General features: G+C 48.1%; 1 protein-coding gene across 2 annotated transcripts in view; it reads right to left on the minus strand.

Annotated features, from left to right (window-relative positions):
* The window catches only part of LOC144136451 (acetylcholinesterase-1-like), a 49,589-nt gene that overhangs the window by 11,364 nt on the left and 17,155 nt on the right, over window positions 1-21,070 (minus strand). For both annotated transcript variants that reach the window (XM_077668785.1, XM_077668784.1), the window contains exon 2: window positions 3,961-5,902. In XM_077668785.1, the coding sequence (XP_077524911.1) occupies window positions 3,961-5,882 (1,922 nt within the window). In that variant the 5' untranslated portion in view covers window positions 5,883-5,902. The remainder of the gene's footprint in view (window positions 1-3,960; window positions 5,903-21,070) is intronic.

Consider the following 21,070-nt stretch of genomic DNA (forward strand, 5'->3'; position numbering starts at 1 on the left):
GAGAAAAATTGAAATGTCCTAAAATTTCTCGTCACTTCGTCATTATATATACATATTATTTATGTCTGTGTGTGTTGCGAAACAAACAGAGGAGAACCTTTTTAAAATGAGCCTCCAAGAGTTAATTAGATAATGCTTAGGCGCCAGAACCGTAGGAAAGACTAAAAGGCAAGTCGTAGCAGTATATCGTCGGCTCTGGAGTAATTACTGCCAACTAGTACTAGTTCTCTTTCGAAACTGCAGATTTTAATAACTCGCATCTCTGCATTTCAAATTCATCTCATTGCAACAACCACGGCCGGCAATAAAGCCCACGACAGCAGTGCCAGTGGCAGAGCACCACACTGAGCCGTAGCGGGTGCGAATGGGCTGGCCAGATAAAACTCCCAGGCCAGCGGAGCTGTGCCAGCCACCCACAAGCTGTAAAAACAGCATATACACTGCAAGACCATTAAATCCGTCGCTTTATCGCTTTTTGTGGTAAGTTTCACAAAATTACCCTCGTATCGCCAACTGCTATTCAAAAAAGTAGGTTCAGATATTCGAAAATAGCTGGATGCCTAAGCTGCAAAACATATAAACCTCAAAAAGTTTCCGTATTCAATTTGTAATGCTCAAGATCATTGTTTTTGATTCGCAAATCCTTACTTTCACTCGATCGATTTTAGGAGAAAGAATCACTTCACATGCCCCGCAGGTTCCACGCTTCGGCGAGGAAAAGACTATTACATAACCGCGATGCCATCGACGTATCCAGTCGAGCGCATAGAGAGGCCGAATGTGGCATCGAAGCACGCGATCTGGCACGCGGAACCACACGGGGATAAACGCACCGTTCGTGCTGCTGGGCCAACTCTAGCGCATCGATAGATGACAGAAATATAAGGAATAAGTTTTCGCCTGTAAACGATGCACCGTCAGCTCTCAGGCTGGCCGTAGTAAAGAGGCCCAAATGAATTTCGACTCCCGAGGTTATTTAGCGCCCACCAAACACTTAGGTATTGGAAGTGGTAACGGAATTCGTCTACTTAGGTCGGGTAGTGACTGCTGATCCGGATCATGAGAGGGAAATAACTAGAAGGATAAGAACGGGGTGGAGCGCATATGGCGGGTTCTCTCAGATCATGAATAGCAGGTTACCAATATCCCTCAAGAGAAAAGTGTACAACAGCTGTATCTTACCGGTACTCACTTATGGGGCAGAAACCTGGAGGCTAACAAAAAAGGTTTCGCTTAAGTTAAGGACAACACAGCGAGCCATGGAAAGGAAAATGTTAGGTATAACGTTAAGAGACCGGAAGCGGGCAGAGTGGGTGAGGGAACGAACGCGTGTTAATGACATTATAGTCGAAAGCAAGATGAAGAAATGGGCTTGGGCAGGGCATGTACTGCGAAGGCAAGATGACCGTTGGTACTTAAGGGTAACGGAATGGATTCCAGGAGAAGGCAAGTGTAGCGGGGGGCAGCAGAAGGTTAGGTGGGCGGATGAGATTAGTAGGTTTGCAGGCATAGGGTGGGCGCAGCTGGCAAAGGACAGGGTTAACTGGAGAGACATGGGAGAGGCCTTTGCCCTGCAGTGGGTGTAGTCAGGATGATGATGATGATGATGATGATGATGATGATGATGATGATGATGATGATGATGATGATGATGATGATGATGATGATGATGAAATACTTAGCATCAACCGGGCGCATTTCGCCGCCTTCGAAATGCGGCCGTTACCGGCGCAATCGAACCCGTCAAACCACGGCAAGTGAGGGAAGTGTCATTCGGTTCTCTGATACGGTTCAAGACAGCGGACCATCTGAAAACACACCCGGGTTCCGCGATTCCGCTGTTCCCGTGTACATTACACGCGGAGAACTCCATCGAACATAGTGATTGCTCAGGAAATATTTGGTTCTATCTATTGGCAATACAGTTTACTGCGACTCACGGCCCGCTGTGAGGATTAGTTTGTATCAGTCTTTCTTTTGTACTGATAAAACTTTTTCCTTTTTGCTTTACTGAGATGCGCTCCCAAGTTTTAGCGCATAACGGCAAACTTCCACTTGAGAAAAGACCAGGCAGCTCATTTTTTTCTTCAGTTACGTGCTCACAATGTACGTTCAAGTTTCACAGAGTGCTCAAAAACACATTTAAAGTGGCCTACCTGAGCTAAAAACAAAAACCGCAACCTTAAAAACTTGGCCCACTGAGTCCAACGCAGAGTTTGCTACCGCATTTAAGCCGAACGCACTTGAGGACACGCTATCATCGCCACCACAGCCAAATTACGCTCTCTGCTCAAAGAAGGCTGTTTCACGTTTTATCTAACCACTCCTGCCTTTATCTGACGCATCATATAATGTATACGTTAGCAGGGAAAAAGCAAAAGCTCTCGCTTTTTCTTCTGTCGCAGCGTTCAATGTCAGAGTTGTCTGGTGCACAAACAGCACGAACGTGGTATCGCAGTTATGGTAACTGACTGCAGTTATCGGTGTTATATTAATACACCTGCCTTTTCCCCACTGTGCCGTACACCTCTGCTAAGCTGTGCGCCACTAAGGCCCAGATGCAGTGCCTGCGCTGATAACGATTACCCACAAGCATAAACTGCTCAGTGGCATCGATGGCTGTCTCCGTGCCTGGTCGTTCGGTCGGCAGCTCGGGTGATCAAGATAAGCGCACGCGAGAAGGCAGCTTGTCGCGCACAGCATCGCGGTTGGCAGGGGTTGCAGTGACCCGTTCTTTTTTTGGCCGATAATTTGCGAGAAGCGATTCTTAGCCAACTGCGGGGGCCGGTGTCTGAGGTCTTGGCGCTCGGTCAGCCAGCCGAGCGAAGACAGGAAACGATTACGAATGCTGCCGAACATGGCATTCCTTTTAGCGGAACAATCACCCAATCCCTTCCCTTTCTTTTCCTTCCTCTCCTCTTTCGTCACCGCACTCATAACGCGGGAAATGTGATTCTACATTGGACATTGCGTATGCCCTGTATGTTTCCGGTGGCTGACGGGTGGCATATTCCACTATTCTATATTTTCTTCATGTTATGCATTTCTAGCCGAGCTTTATGTGGCTAGTCAGACTGCTAGGGGGCTCCTGGAGGGCTCAGCGTCGGTTTCTTATCGTACACAAATGTGTTTATCTTGAATATTCTATCAACATTTTCTGTGCGTTTCTTGATGCCTTTCCTTTAATACGCCAAAGCAGGCTTGTAGTAGGTTTCCGTTTACATGATATGCTTTTTCTTTCAGCGAGCAATTGATCCAGATTCCCGTCAATTGCTGTAATAGCATTCACCTTAATATCTTAGCGATACTGAAAGGCAAACAGCGCAAATACGAAGACCGGAGCAGAAGAAACACAACTAGCGCTGCGATGGCGACGAAAGACAAACGTCAGCTTTGTATACAGGTGCGTCAGTACTACTCCAGGTCATATAGAGAGACATACAAAGCTCTTAGGAGCACACCGGAAGTATACGAAAGGAAGAGAGCGGCTAAGTGTTAATTTCTGAATTGAAGTGGCCTAAAAATAGCTACATATAATGCATAGCTGCATTACGCATTCAATTTATACTTGCACTTGTGTTCTTATACTTGGGGCAGAACCAGTAAGGCTGCTTAGTCGTGCCGAATAGTCGTCAGTTCCCATAAGTATAAGATTCGACTAATAAAACACCAATGAAAACTCACAAAATGGCGTAATACACACACATATATATAAACGTCGAGAGCAAAGTGTATAAAGATCGTGGTTACATCACTCTCTCCTCCAGGTACTGCAAAACGTGGGCGTGCATTACAAATACAACAAAAATCAGCGCCGTGTGCGAAATACGTATAGCAAATGACACGGCATAATTACTCTACAGGCGGAAAGAAACACGCATTTAAATTAATCAGATCCCAAATTGCATCGTAAATACTATTTCCAAAAAAACCTGAAGGCCTTACCCTCGTTGTACTTACCCAGTCTTAGCGAAGGTGAGCCATATATCCATAATTTGGCGCGAGAAGGTCACCTCTTCTTCCGTGAACTGCTCGGGGAACCTAAGAGGCACACCAAACACAAACTCCACCTCATCAAAGTGTGCCGTTCCAAGCCACTCCGGCCAGTAGCTGTTGCTGGGCCGGTGCGTAAAGTGGTAGAAGTAGACACTGTTGTTGAACTCTGAGTACACTTCACCGTAGTAAATCGTGGGGCATATCTGGAGGTAATCGCCGATTGCCTCGATGAATGCGTTCCGCACGCTTGGGTAGTCCCGGTCCTTGATGTTCTTGAAGTAATGGTCCCTGATGTCTCTGGTACCAGTCCGGATGATGTACTGGAAAAAGAATATGAGATAGAAAGCCGCTTCGTCCTTGGTGATGTTCGGTGCGAGGCCATTGAGAAATATGTACGGGAGTGTGTTTGCAACAAAGATGCTGCCTTCGTCCTTGTTCACACCCAGAAGGACGTCTGAATCCTTGAAGAGTCCTTTCCGGAGAGCCTCATGCGCGTTGATTGGCATAAAGTCGTCGCCGTACCGGGGATGATAGGTGAGAACTCGTTTGCCTAAAGCCTTCTCTGCCGTGCTAAATAACGTGCCTGCGTCGATTTCACGTAGACATCGAACCACATCGTCGGCTTCGGCTTTGTCCTGGAAGTTGTGCGTGGAGTTGGCGCACTTGAAGATCTCTGCGAACTCCGTCGCTTTCTTGATTCCGTCGGCTGTGTTGTCAGGGGTGTCCCACAGTGGGCTGCCACTTTGCAGTATAACGCGCTTCACCATTGACCTGCTCATCGGAGAAATGAGATGTAAGCCAGCTGACACGGCACCGGCACTTTCCCCCATCAACACTAGGTGTCCCGGATCAGCACCAAAAGACCGTGCATTCTCGTGTAGCCATTGGATAGCCAACTGTTGGTCATACAGCCCCATGTTTCCCGGAATATCCTCGCTGTCCGCGTTAAGGAAACCCAGCGCCCCTAATCTGTAGTTCATAGATGCCACCACAACGTCACCGTAAGCCGCCATTATACCGCCGTCGTAGAAATCCCAGTCAGTAGAGCCGATGTTGAAGCCACCGCCGTAGATAAAGACGATCATGGGCTTCAGTCTTGTAGAGCCTTTCGTGGCGTTGTGTCCAGCGGTGTTAGGAGTCCACACGTTCAGATGAAGGCAGTCCTCGCTCTCGGGCTTCTTACTGGCAGTCCAACTCCAGCTGGACGTGAAGGATATGTGGTAGCATGGCGGACCCATATTTGTGGCGTCCAAAATAGTCTCCCATGGTCGCACCGGAAGCGGCCTCTTGAACCTTAGATCTCCCAGTGGCGGCGTGGCGAAAGGAATGCCAAGAAAGACGTCAAGTTTACGACCCAGCACCTCTGTTTTGTAGCCTGCCACTCTGCCGGTCGTGGTATGGACGAGCGGGCGGCCGTCCTCAGTGTGCTCAGGAAGCCGAGGTGGGGGCGTAGCCAGCGCAGACGTAGTGGTTTCTACATCAACTGCGATGCCAATGTCTGTCACGCTCAAGACTCCGATGTTCGTCTCCAAGTCGTTATTGCCGCCTCCTCGGTTCGACGTGTCCGGTGCAGAGCTCGCCGACGGAACAAGATAGGCGTCCGGTAGAGGATTAGGCGGAGCGAGCAGGGACTGCGGTGCCCCTGCGTCACCATCGGTGTCGCTAGAAGCGTCGTCGGCCACTGCCGCGACGTCGTTGCCTGGCCCCAGGATGGTTAGGTCTCCGTTGCGCTTCTCTGGCTTCAGCGGTGGCCTGTCCTGGCCCGAGTCCTTTTCAGGCCCAGAACTAGCCAGGAGTTCGGGCGGGAGCTGGAGCACCAGGGTGGCGATGGAGATGGCGATGAGGCACACCAGTCCGAGCAGCAGGCACAGCACCCATGTCCGCATCGCGCCTTTCGTTTTCCACTCTGCACTCGAGAGGAAAGGCGAGAGTTACGCGTCTTGATTTGATGTTGTGATTCGTGCAAGGAAAGGAGAAGGTGCAGCCGGAAAGGAAGCGTGCCTCGACCCCCTTCCGGAAGGTAGAGCGGCGGGCTAAAAATCAAAATGCCGGCGAGAACGAGAACCGCCGATGTAACATGGTCTGATCTGGGAGTCAGATAGCAGCCTTCCACTTAAGTGTGCGCTATATTGATGCAGCGCCCCCAAGACTGCGCCCTTTCCTGCTCCTTTTTCAACTTCTGCCCCGTGTACGTCGCTGCACCGAAGGTAGCCATGCACACAAAAATTTTGGCTCGTGGATTAGTTCCTGTATGCGGTTGTCGACCATGTTAAGCGTATTCGAACACATGAAGTAAGTGCGGCTGCAGACCTACCCCTGCTTTATAAATGGAATCGAAAAGCCATTTTTGGCACCCGTCGCTGTTTTGCTTTCGCGCTACATTGCTTGTCTCATTCTGAGGACACACGACCAAGGGCTAGAGAAATGTCAGGGTGAACGATGCCACTTAGCCTAACGCATGGGGGAAAACTATTCAGTCAGTCGTCTGCTCTCCGTTTCGCCTTTTGGAGACACTGAATCTTTCCCACTGAAGCTATGAGCTGCCTGTTTATCTCTCCTTTAGCTATTTTTATCAGTTATTGTAACCTGAGAATATTAATAACTTGCGAAAGCTTAATAGAAAATGAAGTGAAGTGTTTCTTCTTGTCAACACCCGGGGATTGCATGTTCTTTATTGCACTTGCTGTAGTTTATTGCTTTCATGCTGCTAAAATTGAACTGAATTCAGTTTTTTTTTTCCGTAAAATGCGCAAGAGAGATTTTATGAGAAAACTTGCCCAGTAAGTAAGTACCAGACTAAAGTGCACATTCGATAAAAGCGTGTATGTAAAAAAAAAAAAGCTCGCAGAAGCTTCAGGCGCTTTACGAGTCCACTATTGCATGACGGAGTGCGCAGTTTTGATAAGAGCTTCGAAATATTTCTTAATGATTAGTTTCCATTATACGGATGCTTGTGATTTAAGCAGGCTTACGTAATTTATGTGCCCCCTCCTGAGCAGTGTCGGTCCAAAATAGGACAATCTTCTGAAGTTCGACTGAGTCGTACACGAACACAAAATCCAGAACAAAAGCCAACTTTTCACCTGCTCAAGAATGTAGTACTGCTAGGAGCGGAAATGCGGCATGGGTTGAAATGTGAAACAAGTTAAATTAGTAAACATCTTTCGCGTCACAGATGGAGAATTTAATGAACGCACAATTTGATTAATGCACTGCTAACTCTTGATAAGAGGATTTTCACAATTTTGACATGTATGCGATGTTGAGTGCATTGTAAAATTAGTCCTGCCATTGTCGATGACATGCTTAGATATATCTTTTTGCCACGGCCAGTTTGTCTCTTTTGCGTACCTGTAATTTTAGATCATGTGTACTGCCCTTGAAGAATATGTACATGTTTTTATTTTTCTCTGTTTGCAGTGTACTAATTGCCCCTCCTATGGTATTGCAATAAGACTCACAATATTGCAAATAAATAAATAAATAAATAAATAAATAAATAAATAAATAAATTTACAAGGCAGATGGTATAACCTCAAACTTAGACGGTATAACCTCAAACTTATCTATAATAAATTAGCTGCACCCAAACTGTCGCGAACTAAACAAAACACGTTCACCTGGTTTATATGTGTGCGCCCCCAGGCACGCGTGCACACAGACATACACACATGCACACGCACGCACACAAATAACAGCCGACCATTTGTCAGTATTCTCGTCTTGAAACAAGAAAACACCTGTTTCCCTTAACATTTTTATATCTGCGACGTTCGCAGCGCTTACTGTGAGCCGTCGTCTGCCTACGGAGCCTCTGTTTATGCAGAAATCCAGGTTTCTTGCATCACTTAGATACGGTAGTCATTAGTGTCGCGGTAGAAAGCGTGCGTTACATTGCCATGAGCTAGACCCTCACATTATGCTAATCATCCCTCACCCGTCTGTCTTACATCAAGCATATCTGATTCCAGATTCGCCATGCACTACACAAAACGGACAACCCTCTGCCTTTCATTCCGGTACAGTTCAGAACGGGTAACAGAGCGAGCAGAGATATTTGGGTGTACACACTCAGGCTACTTCTACTCTCTCGTGCAAGGAGATAGGCGATCGGTGAACGCAATTGTTTGCCCTGCGTAATGTCGCAATGTATTTCAATTTCTATTGGAGTTGCCGGAATGCGGCCCGCTGCGGCCTTGCGCCAGATGTCGCAGACACGCAATCAATGCGTCTGCTTCGCACAGCCTGAAGCGATGGAAAGTCGGAGTGAACACAGGCAAAGGGGGCAGCTTGGCCGACCGACTGCCTCGGGTCTGGACTGGTCAAGGACACGAAGACGACGCGGTAGACCGCACAGGCCGATGCAAGCACAAGTAGCTTGCGAAACGTCTGAGAGACACACGCGAAAGGTGGACCGATATTGGCCACAACGGTGCACATGGCATTAGCGCGGTAAATAAAGTGGCTGAGGCACGTTGATTTCGCAGTGTGGTTAAAAAATGACCTTAGAAAACTCGACGGTCTAAGGCCGCTTCGCGATCTAAAAGAACTGAGTGCATTTGTGCAAGTGATTATCATGGCACCGGTCTGAGAAAGAACAGAGAACAATTTTTTTTTGTCTGGCATCGTTTTTTGCGTCTTTTATACGCTTTGTTACTGGGCGAAAAAATCAGCATAAAAGGGCGCGTTCACAAGAAGAAGGAATAGACAGGACGAACGCGCCCTATCCTGTTGGCTTTTTTTTTTTTGCGTAACAATGTCCTAAATGGATCAAGAAGCTACGCTTCTTCGGTTTGGATTATGGGGGTTAAACGTCCCAAAGCAACTCAGGCTATGAGGGACGCCGTAGTGAAGGGCTCCGGAAATTTCGACCACCTGGGGTTCTTTAACGTGCAGTGACATCGCACAGCACACGGGCCTCTAGAATTTCGCCTCGATCGAAATTCGACCGCCGCGGCCGGGATCGAACCCGCGTCTTTCGGGCCAGCAGCCGAGCGCCATAACCACTCAGCCACCGCGGCGGCTCGCTACGCTTCTTCAATCTATACTCATGCTTTGCGCACGGATTTCCGCAACCAATGAAGTAGGGAAGTCTGACGTTTTAATTCATTTGGCGGCATGATTTATTGAGTAGAATGACTGGAATGAATTACCAACGCACGACTGACGTGTAAATGGTACGTCCTCGGAATTGAGCGTTCTTGGCGCGCCATTATGCTCACATCAGTTAGAGCGAGGAGGCGGAAACGAGACATCGACCATGATTGAATATCGGGAAGAAAAAATGTTGATTTTATATTTCGGACTAAACCATAGCTAGGAAGCGCGCAGTCTAAAGCGCAGTGAAATGGTGTCCGAACAGTCTTTTAACATCATCCAAATATAAAAAAGAGATCAACACTGCACGCGAAACAGTCTGGGTGGTGTTGTTCTCTCAGATAAATAAAAAAAAAGGCTGCAGCTGAAACTCATGAGGAGCCGGCTATTATAACGGAAGTAGAAAGGGTCGTCGCAGGTGAGGACGAGGGCCCTCTTCACCCTCTTTAAAATTTGTACACTGAGGGCAAAATACCATATACAGCGCACAGCCAGCGAGGAAACACAGTGGTGTAAGAACTTTCGATCAGAACTGCCTGTATACGAAAAGGGTAAAAAAATATGTATAGCTTTTCCTAACATGGTTTTAGAATTACTTTGTCGCTGGAAATTGTTCTAAAGGCAATAGCACCAAGCTTAGGTAAAAGGCACGAAAAAACCACAAAGCACAGGGACATACTCAAGACAAGGAAGAAGGAAGAGACAATGTAACTGGTTTTAGCGAAGCGCACATGCTTGAACTGCGTACGTCGTAAGCTAAGTGCTACGGACGCAGATGAATCAGTCGACCTCATGACTATTCCAGACCACGCCTTTCTTCAGCGGCGGATTCCCATGGGTGGTGCACTCGCCACAGCTTTGGGGGCACGCGTCATTTTGCAGTCGTGCCAGTGGGTCAGTCGAGAACGTTTAGATACGCGATACGCCACCACGATGGCAAGCCGAAATATACAACCAGCCCTGTTCCCCGCTTTATCTGCACCCTTTCTCTCCTGTTCTCATTGTTGCCGGAAAACAATGCAAAGTACGCGATCCAAAGTCAGTGCACGGTGCAGGTGCTCGCACTTCCTGCAGGCCATAGCCGGCACGCCACCTTCACAAAGTTCTCTGAGTAAAGTTTACAGTGACGGAAGTTCATGCAGGGCAGACGGAGAACTGCGGCAGCAAATGGGTTCGAGATTACCGGCGAAATATGTCGTAGGTCAGGGGAGATAATTGGTGCACATATGATAAAGAAACCAGGACCCACATTTTGTGCGCCACCCCCCCCCCCCCCTCCCCCTTGCTTTAGTTTTACTGCGTCAGAAGTATAGCCCTATTCGGCGGAAACGCCGTTGTCTGTGTCCCCCGAAGCCTCCACTCACCATCCACACACTCACACCCACCCGCCCAAAGGCCTTCACCCATCACCAACCTCTAACCCATTATTTAGCGAAGCATCTAATACCGGAGGCTTCGACTGAGTTTCCTGAGCTGTGGATTACTTTTCATATCTCAGCCTTGTTGTACATCCTGCAGCTACTAATAGAGAAGCAACAAAAGAATGAATGCACAAAACAGTTGTCACAAAAAAAGCCGCGACGTGCCTTCACTGTGTTTCCAGTTGTCTACATCGGTACAAACCCATATCGCCCAATCCATTCACTCGCACGATATTGTTCACGTTCCAAGGGGAACTATTTTTGTCTGCAGAAATACTGTTAGACACAACAGGGGTTATTTACTGTGCAATGGCGGTGCACGTTAAAGAACCCCAGGTGGTTTCTCTCTGCGAAACCCTTCACTACGGCGTCGCTCATAGCCCTAGTCGCTTTGGGACGTTAAACCCCATAAATCATGAAACAACTCTGTCGTTAGGGCGCTCAGATACTGATCCGGAGTACCCGGGTTCGAACCCGACCGAGGCGGCCGCGTTTTGATGGAGGCGAAACGCAAAGGCGCCCTTGTGCTGTGCGATGCCAGTGCACGTTAAAGATCCCCAAGTGGTCGAAATTATTCCGGAGCCCTCAACTACGGCACCTCTTTCTTCCTTTCTTCTTTCACTCCCTCCTTTATCTCTTCTCTTACTTTCTTTAGTGCCTGGCTTTGGCCCATAACATTTAACCAAACAACACTCAGGAAAAAACACACAAAACGCTATGTACATACGGCACTGTCGTGGTCAGCCAGCATGAGTCTGGCTTCGTCATATTAAAATTCACGTAGCATACAGAGCGGCTCTAGTCTCTCAGGCCACTCGGGAGGCTCCGCAGCGGCTTTCTGGATGGCAAGAAAGCAGTCCATTCTTTCCCGAAAATAAATTCGGGCAGGTCGTGCGTCTTTATCACAATAATAGCCTGCCATTCTGGAGCGCCATATACAGTGGAGGCCCAAGAGCATTATGAGATCAAAAGGTACCCCATCCTCATTATCCGTGCTTAAATAACCCTCCCGTCCCCTTACGGCGCAGTTCAGGTGTCCGCCGAGACGCGAGACAGATACTGCGCCATTTCCTTTCCCCAACAACCAATTTATGATTTCCAACAGCGGTGACTGATTGGAACATCCGTCTCATATTGGGAGGCTGCGGGATAGTATTCGTGTGCCCAGCGGTTTTCCATTGTGTACCCGGTACTCGACTTTCTCAGAGGCCTACTGCTAGGAAAGGATTTAGCCTTACGCCATTAAAAAATTAGAATGGTCGTCGCCAAATTCAGTTTAGAACCAATAAATCGACGTTTCTATCGCTTGCTGTCGAAAGGAAAGGTCTCTGTTTTGAGCAATCTATTGCCGCGAAGAGGCATAATCATAAAATAACAGTTGTTTTCGGCTAGTAGAAGTGCGTCAAGAGCACAATACTAAGGAGCATAAGACTCAGCTGATAGTGTTGCGTGTTTCGGAAATGGGCAGCCATGGTCTACATTGATGATCTAATCCTTCAGTGAGTATACTTGCATATATGTGCCTCACATGAACTAGTGCACGCACAAGCCATATCGGGAGGGAAATTGTAGAACAACGACAATGTTAGTGTGATTTATGTAAACATAAAATGTTTTATAATAGGAGGACAAGAAGTAAGATATTGTCGCAACTTAACGGGGCCAAAAAACAAAAAAAAAATTACACCTATCTTTCATATTATTGAAGACAGTGAATTTAATTTTGTTTCTATTTCAAATTTCATCGCAGCATGAATGTATGGGTCATTAGGTTTCTTACAAGAGATATTTAATATCCAGGAAGCATGCTATACAAATGACACAAAAGGCGGGACAATAGACGTGAGCTTAATTTTCCCAATGGAAAACATGCCTCAGGAGCAATGCACACCACATTCTGTATTCGTTACGACACATAGCCTATGTTCTCGATGGCTCGTGCCAGTGATAGTATATGTCTTGAGAGGCCGATGCAATTACCGTAAAAAAGTAAACATTAATTGCCTGCAGCCACCTGAACCAAACAATGAAGCTGACAGCTGCTGCGGTGGAAGTCGCGGATTCCTTCAATAAATAACGTATTGCGTGCTCGGGATTGCGCGGCTACGTATGAACAAACTTGCGTGTATGATATACTCTTTGCGTCATCGGTATCTGTACACACGCAACTGAGTTGCGTTATTCGCCTGCGTCTTACGCCACCTCTTGTCTGTCAAATCATTCAAGCATCTTTCCTTGGGCTCGGCTTGCGTGAATAATTGGCGCACTTTCCCACAGAGGTTAATCTCGCGAACATTCGCGTTTTGTTTCCATTCGCTCAAGCAAATTTCTCTGCCTCTCAACAGAGGCCTTGTAACACTTTTCGCTCCATTAATTGCGGCACAACATGGCAGGCTGCGGTCCTGTCGCAACTTCGCGTGTGTGTCACGTGAGATAAACCGGATCAGCCTGCAACATTTTACCCGTCCACGCGATCAAAAAAAAAAGAAAAACATGTACAGACCGCAGCTTTCCCACGTGACTGCACTGCGGGACCACGCTCGCCGTAATGCTCTCTTCTTTGCTTGGCGCTCGGACCAGCGCAATACCGTTATGATGTTTCGAAATTCCTTCCAATAGACCGGTGCCATGAAGATACGTGGCCCGTACGCGCCTAGTGGCAACACTCGGCAAATCGAACCGGTTGCTTGTTAGCCAAGCAAGCGTGTCTCATCGCAAGAACCGACCGCACCTAGCGCTGGCAAGACAGGAGCTACACAACGCGATGCGCGTGAGAAGAGCTCGGCCGCAGGGGTCAAGGCTCGTTCCGCGGAAGAAACCGGCCGCAAACCGCTATCTCTTCATCTCTCTAGATCATGACGCCTTACTTACAGGATGAGGTAACTGCTTCGAAAGCAGCGAACCTGTGTTGTGTTTTTCTGAGGCACGCAGGCCGTTTTTATTTATTTATTTATTTTGCTGTATTCGATGCTCCCTTCCTGCGCGCCGCCTTCGGCTTTCCGGTTAATTTTCCGCAGCTCTTGTATTGTATAACCCTGCTGGGCGGAATAAAGGTTTCCGGTCCAAGGCCAGATGACTTTAGCACAGAGGAGTCCCGTCGCGTGGGAAGGTTTCCGTGAGCATTCAACATTGCGTGATTGTATCAGCAAATTGACGAAACCACTCGGGTAAAAGGCAGGACGGGAACAATGCAAAACATGGCCGACGAGTTGCACCACTTTAATCTTACGACTTATGGTTGGACACGTAATCAAGCCACCACTTAGTGTCGAAATACAGTATGTGTCATACTTAGAGGGAACACGGCAACGCGTGGCCGCCGCGCTACGTGAAGCGCTCCTGCCGACTGCTGGCGGGAATCGGTAGTAGCAAAGGCGCATGCTCAGTTGAGCACGGTCGGCAAATCTTTCCGTGGATGTACCTGGTGTCACCCATTCTTGCCGGACCTCCTCGGCAGCGTTTCGTGTTGAGCGGTGGCAACGCGTTGCCGTGTTCCCTCTTAGTATGACACATACTGTACATTTTACCATCCACGGAATAATGGCGACCACGTCATCAGAGCTACCAGGCTTGTTTCATTCAGTGGCGCTTTGGTGACGGAGGGAATAATTATAGTGCTGCAACCAGGAGCTCATACTCATTATCGCATTGCAGATAAGTGATATATTTTACTACTGTCTTCCACGGCATTCATTTATTTTCGTCACATCACTGAGAATGACATTCACCTAATACGAGTGCACTCCTTATGCTGGCATTCAGAAATAAAAGGTACAATTCTATGAACGAGCAAATGAGATTTGATTTCAGTCACTGGAATATTTATCCCATCCCATTCAGCTACCAGTTGTCTATTCTGTTCGCAGGTCAAGATGAGCGACAAGCGCCAATGTAACTGGCAGTTCCACAAACGAGACCATGCAGTGAACGATAACATCGTGACCCTGTTAGAGTTCAATCAGCTAAAGACGGAAGTAGACAACAGCATTGAAAAAAAAAAAAACAGCGGCCAGAATGGTTTGCCATCCCGATAGTTTATACAACTGAGACCTTTCGTGTTTGGTGCAAACTGACCGCCTTCCCTTACAGCTTCAAGCGCAAATCTCATTTTGTTTGCTGCTCTGGTTTTCCGTTAAACACGCCCACAACTTCCTTGACGGGAGAACAAGCTAGTTCGTTTGTCTTGGCAGGAAAAAACAGGGCGAACGAAATCATAGAAGAGCGGCCCATGAGGCACACACCTACAGCTCAACGTAAAAGCAAAAACAAAATGCACCCTCCTGTACTTATTTGACCTTTTATGTACTACAAAGAAGGTGTATACCGAGAGAGATGTGAAGGCGCATAGGAACGCGCGGACATCTCTCCGCGGGGCACACATTCACTTAGCCTCAGACGCCGGCCACAGGGATAACAATGGACAACTTTCCAAACACGCCTAACCCCCGTTCTGCGACCTGCAAACTGTAATCGTCGGAGGAAAAATGGACTGACAGCTCATCGCGTGTGTGCTCCAGCTCATCGTCTTTGTGCCCGCAGTCGCAAGGCACGGAGGCAATCGGCGCAGCAATTGAAGCGCTCAACCGCCGGCGGAGAGACAGGGGAACGCCTTGCACGTCAACGTGCTTCCGGGTGTTCAGTCTCGCGCTTACTGCAAGCACGCCCGCTGGCTGCGAGCTGGGATGATTCAGTTGGCGAAGTGTTTACGCGCAGTGGCTGCTTGGCAAACAACAACGAGTGCATTCGGGTGTGTCCTGCATGCGCGCGCACGCACACACTTGATCGAGCCGCGGTAGCATTATGTATACTTCGTTCCGCTCTGTGCCCGCCTTGTCTTCTCACCATGTCGATGAACTGGCGCATCTAAATTGTGGAACGCTTTCGGCAGGAAGATGACATTTAGATGTGCAATCGTACGAGGGTGTCAGACTTTGCTGCGCCTATGTTTTCTGCTTGCAGTGTTTCTGCTTCTCGATGCTACTCACACCGATATTTAGAACGCAAATCAAGATTTCACGAATACAAGCTGCCGCGACATTCAGGTGAAAAAAGCCTCGCCGCACGCTAGGCGGATCTGGTCCCTTGGACCGCGTCGGCCTTTTAACTTCCACATGTTTGCCTTCGGCGGTTGATGATATCGTGCATCCGCAGGCACCAGGCTCCTGCCAACTGGGGTTTGCAGCTACAATTGCTTGGAGTTGCGTGAACGATTGGCACCTACTTTTGTTGGTAAATCTATGTTCGATTCGATTCTCTCACGTGCGTGCAGGAAAGATCGGTCATTTAAATATGTGCACCCAGATCCACTTCATGCAATTATTGGCGGCAAAAAGGAGCCACCTAAGTACTGCGAAAACATAGCTGAACGAGGTGCGTAACTACTGAGTCTGGTCAACAAGGAGATGTCGCTTTAACCGTGTTGCGAATAAACATTATTCCTGTTTTTAATGAACGAAAAAGAAAACAAGAAAATATACGTACACAGAACTTTTTTTTGCCGTAGAAACAGGGCAACCGGCCTAATGTCTTGCCTTGCGTAACCTACAGGCGACCGAGTAAAATAACGCTGAAGAGCTCAGTATGAACCAGTAAGCTCGTCAGAACGTAGACAGTAGCACCGAAAACTCTCCGTTCTGTTAGCAATGCTCGCATTTCACTTTCCCACGTGTACAAGGCGCGCCCCGAAGCTGTCACACCGCATCACCACTCACCGACACTGCACGGAGCACCGCATGCGTATTCCGCTTCGTGTTCCTGTCTGGGAGAAACCACCATATGGTCGCTGTAACCCGCGTCACAGCGTGCATGCACGCACCCGACTCGCAGTGCAGCGATCCCCCTGGAAGCCGCTCTCGGCGCAAGGAAAAGACGGGCAGCCACCGTCACGCGGCTCCGGTCACGGCTTGCTCGACTGCGCACGAGAGTGCGCGTGGAACTGAGCGGTGCAATTAACGTGGCTCGATTGTTCTGCCTCTTTGTACAGTTTCCCCAGTATGCGCACAAAAGAGAAGGAAAGGGTGGTCCCCCCCCCACGGAGCCAACGCATTGTAACATTTCACCCTCTGGCAAACCAGTGAACTAAAATTAAGGTGGTTCGAATAGTACACGGAAAGTAGGTACGTGCAATCTGAAGCACGAAGAATGGGTTACGCTATCTAAATTTACTGCGAGGATTTTTGTACGAGAATATGTCCACGCGTACTGCTTTGTCAAAGTGGGGTGACATGCCGTGCTGCGTGGTATGGGCAAGAGGAAAACAGAAATGGAGCTTGTGGAAAAGCGTTGTGTCGGTGCTCGACTTTTTACAATTTGCTAGACCAACCCCACGTCGCAAACGTAACCTTATTCTACATCTCGAAATAACCGCCATATAGCGATGCGGCCATCGGCCGTGGCTGCGTTTTGTCATTTTCTTGCAGTCAGACATAAGCATAACTGAAATTCAGTGTCGGAGTGCCAACGAAAAAACTAAACGAGATAGGTTACATCCCAATATAGTCTCGCTCACTGAATCTCGCTTACAGTATCACCGTTGCTACATGACTCGTAATTTTCAGTTCATTCTACGCCAAATTCATCTTAATTTCACTACGATGAGTTTTAGCGCATCTGCAACGTACATAATTTTTGAAAGCACATGCACTTCCTTCTTGTCGTGGTGGGTGGCAAAACTCGCTGAGTGCTTCACATCGACACTTCAGGCAGCCTGAGCTGTTTCCCAGGTCTTGTTTTACGAGGCAATATAAGTATGCCGCCTGATAGCAAAAGCGCTCATACCGGGTTATTAGTACAACACTGTAATCGGCCTGGAAGAGATATAACGTTGTAGCTTTTCTCAAGTCCCTGCAGGGATATTAACTGTCGACTGACTTTAAGAAACGTCTCTCCTTGCAAATGGAGCAACTAATACCCCCACACTTATTTGAAAGCCTAGCATTCTCACTACCGCCATATGAGGCCAATGTGAGCCGTGAGCCGTACTTATACGCGTTAACCTAACAGAAAAACTGGAGTGAACGACAATAACCACGTGCTGCGGCGGTGACTGAGGAGGGGCATATCGGGGGCAGCCCTGCGCGGCCGTATCAAAGTTCACGACCACTTCCGCTTCCGGGAGCACGGGAACAAACGGTGGACAGCCGCCTCGCGTGCGTGGCTGACCCCGAGCAGTGCAGTGCGTCTGCCGGAAGAAAGATATCGGATCTCCGGGCACACAAAGTAGGCGGTGCGCGGGCTCTTTTCCGTACGCCTCGCACGCGTGCCTGCACCGCGAGCCGCTTTACGCTGGCGTCGTTCTTTGTTTCGACGCTTGTCAGTCTTCCCCGCGTCCTCTTTCGAAGCCCCTGTCTGCCAGAGCCGGTAGCAAGGATCCTTCCAAGTCACGAGCTGAGGACAAGTTACTCGGCTTTCTTTTACTGCCTGCAAACTGGTCGTAAACGCGTGGCGTTCGCACGGCTTTGTCTCCAGCACGCGGGGAGTTTCCATCGGCAGCTGGAAATATCTACTCAAGACAACTGCTGCTTCTTCAGGGTCTCGGCGTCGGAGATGGTGGATATTTCCTTCCGCATGACCGTGTCCCGTGCGGTTGTGAGAATCGAGTATTGGAGAAATGGCTGAGCGCATATTTTTGCCAGTGACATTGTGCTTTTTCCCGCGTGCGATTATTACGCCTTGTGAACTTCTAGTGCGTTTGTCAAACACGCACATTCGTGGTATGAAAAAAAATAAACATGCGTTGACGAAGAGCAGATGTCATTGCAGCACTTGCCGCGCCAGCTCACGACACGGATCCCACAAAAAACACCGCATGATTGTTTTTTTCCCTCTGTCTAACTTGTCTGATCTTTCATGACCATCTCTTTGCAAGTGTTGTTTCGATCCCAGCTGTCTATCGAGCATTACGCGCACGCTCATGTAATGCCCCATACCATGGGCATTTGAGGTATGAAATAAAAAAAAACGATAGTGCTTAAATTAATGGACCCACTTTAAGAATCGGAGTAATTTCACAACGATGAGTTTTAGCAGAAATATGACATTGTTTTCTGTTGAAATAACGCCCCGCGCCGCCAGTGAGCCTTTAGTTTTTCCACAGATAATTCAAAATATGCGGGCCGTTTGCATTCCTTCTTGACAAGTCTTTTCTTTGGACTGCTATGCCGCTCCATAAAAAAAAAAACAGCGCTTTTGAGCAATACAAAAATGCTGCTAATTTGGTAGCTGAGTTAATACTGCGCCAAAGAAACACGCTGAGATGTGAAGAAATCTGGAGATGAAGACTTCGAATTAATTTCGGCCTGCGAACTTGTCGGCCACGAACTTGTCTTAGCAGCTTAAACCCGCATCGCAATGACCTTCGAGTCACCACTGATCAGAAAAAGCGCATCGTCTCAAGCGGACAGTCTGGTGAGACACCGGCTGACACCCTTCTCCATAGTTTCACACCATGTAAATCACCTGGCCTGGGAACACCTCTGATGATTTGGAGAACTGCAGAGTTTGCGTAATTGCTGTTGACTAAGCAAACGGGTAAATATCGTCTCCGCTCATCATATTTGTTGGAATATACGCGCAGAAACTTGGTAAGACAGTTCCAACGCTATCCGCTCCTCGCGTAGAATGCATTACCAGCCCACAGACACCCAACGCCGTGAATGCGAGTCTCCGAAGAATCACTCCGCGTCTCTGTGTTCCCCGAGAGCGAACAAAATACACATAGCGCATACAAAGCGCGCTAAGTCGTGCGCGACTCGCGTGATCTGACTCCCATCCTCGGCGTCCGTGCTCATATTAACGCAGGGGAGGACGCTCGCTCCCGTTCTCCAAGAGCGTCACGCTTTCTTATCGCTTCTGTTTACAGTGAGGTCATCAGGTTGTTTTCCTATTTCTTTCCTACTTGCGTATTCGTTGGCGATCTTCATAAAGAGGCTAAAGCAAAAAGCACATTGAAGCGGAAGTAGCAATAAAATATTTTTATCAACTCTTAGAAGTAGCTTTTTTTGCCTCTGTATGACAATCTGGCTGAACCTTCGGCCATGGCTGCCTGTGAATACCGAGCATTAGAGCAGGAAAGAAAATATGTAGAAGAGTAGACTGCCAAAAAGATACGTGATGACATTTTAATATGTATAGGTTGGCCGCTCCGAATTCGCAGGCGCTTACAGTCAATAAGAAAAGAGTGGTCAAGTAAATGCTCTTGAAAAGATTGCGGACGATATGCGAGGTGACCATCCAGGAAAAATTACGGATAAATGAACCACCGAGAAGCAAGCGCAGGGCAAGGAGATTGCCCAACTGAAAATATCCGACATTTTCGGTCGATCCTGATCTGGAGAAAATCACATAACTACACACGCAGGCGCCCGGATTTGGAACAATACTTATAATGTTCTAGATCCGAGCGAATGCGGACGCAATCTGTAACATTTGTGGGAAAAAAAACAACAGTAGCAGAAAACGTAGATTCGTTTTTATTACAAGCAACAGAAGTATGTGTCCCGCCTCACGCTGATGTTATTGCGTTTTTCTGAGTTGACGCGGTCAGTAATAGAAACGTGCTCTGAAACGCACAGCGTTTCTGCGAGTTGATAGGCACTGCCATGAACGGATTTAAGTGATTTGGCCATTGGAATGATGACTTTGTCACTATGACGAGGCAAGGGTTAATAGTGCCTTACCATGGAGGCCTCCGAAACAAAGCTCCACTGTACGGTCATATTTACCAGAACCTCGATAAGTATAGAAGCGAGGGTGTTCACCTGACAGAAGTGAAGAATGCCAAACCCGGTGCAGCAGAATAGTACTGAAGCCACCAGACGGAGTCTCGATTATCGCCTCCAAGCCAAAAAAAAAAAGATGTACTATGCAGGGTTAGTGGTACTCCTCGTGACTGACCTCACTCTTCGTGCGTGAGAGGGACTAGCACACTTTTATAATAAAGAGGGCACGCGGACAATGACTATGGACCATATGCTTTGGACGGAAATACACGCCCTCTGTCTGAGCTCTACACCGCGGCCTCGCCTCGTTCTTTCGATATACTTTCGATACATCCGCCGTCCAACAGCGAGCTCCCAAATGACGGTAGAATTCGAAGAATGCTTCTGGTAGGCACGAAAATTACCCACGTAATTTGCACGCGTGTGTTGGCGCGGGCAATGGTCCTCCACCTGAGCAATGCGCAGCGCAGTCTCACTGAACAACTCCAACTATCTGCCGCTCGGAGTTTTTTGAAGTGGATCAAACTATCGCTACAGGAGTTTTTTATCCATGCAATATTTTTAGCTCCCATTCTCGGCAAATTCATGCCAACGTCGTTAGGAAAGCACGCGAACCTTGATGCCGAAAATGAAGGCGAACATGAGGCCAGACATGAAGGCGAGCATGAAGCCGAACTTTTTTTATTAAAATACCAGCCAGCATAAAAAGAACTTCAGCCGTTACAGGGATTTGATAAAACGCCGGTGCCAACACAGCAGTTTCGTTTCCTGATGAGTTGGACAATCCGCATCTTGTTATTCTCACCCCCCTCGAGCTCCCGTTTAGGAGTATGCCGA

The sequence above is a fragment of the Amblyomma americanum genome, chromosome 6 (assembly GCF_052857255.1).
Source record: "Amblyomma americanum isolate KBUSLIRL-KWMA chromosome 6, ASM5285725v1, whole genome shotgun sequence".
Classification (NCBI taxonomy): Eukaryota; Metazoa; Arthropoda; class Arachnida; order Ixodida; family Ixodidae; genus Amblyomma; species Amblyomma americanum.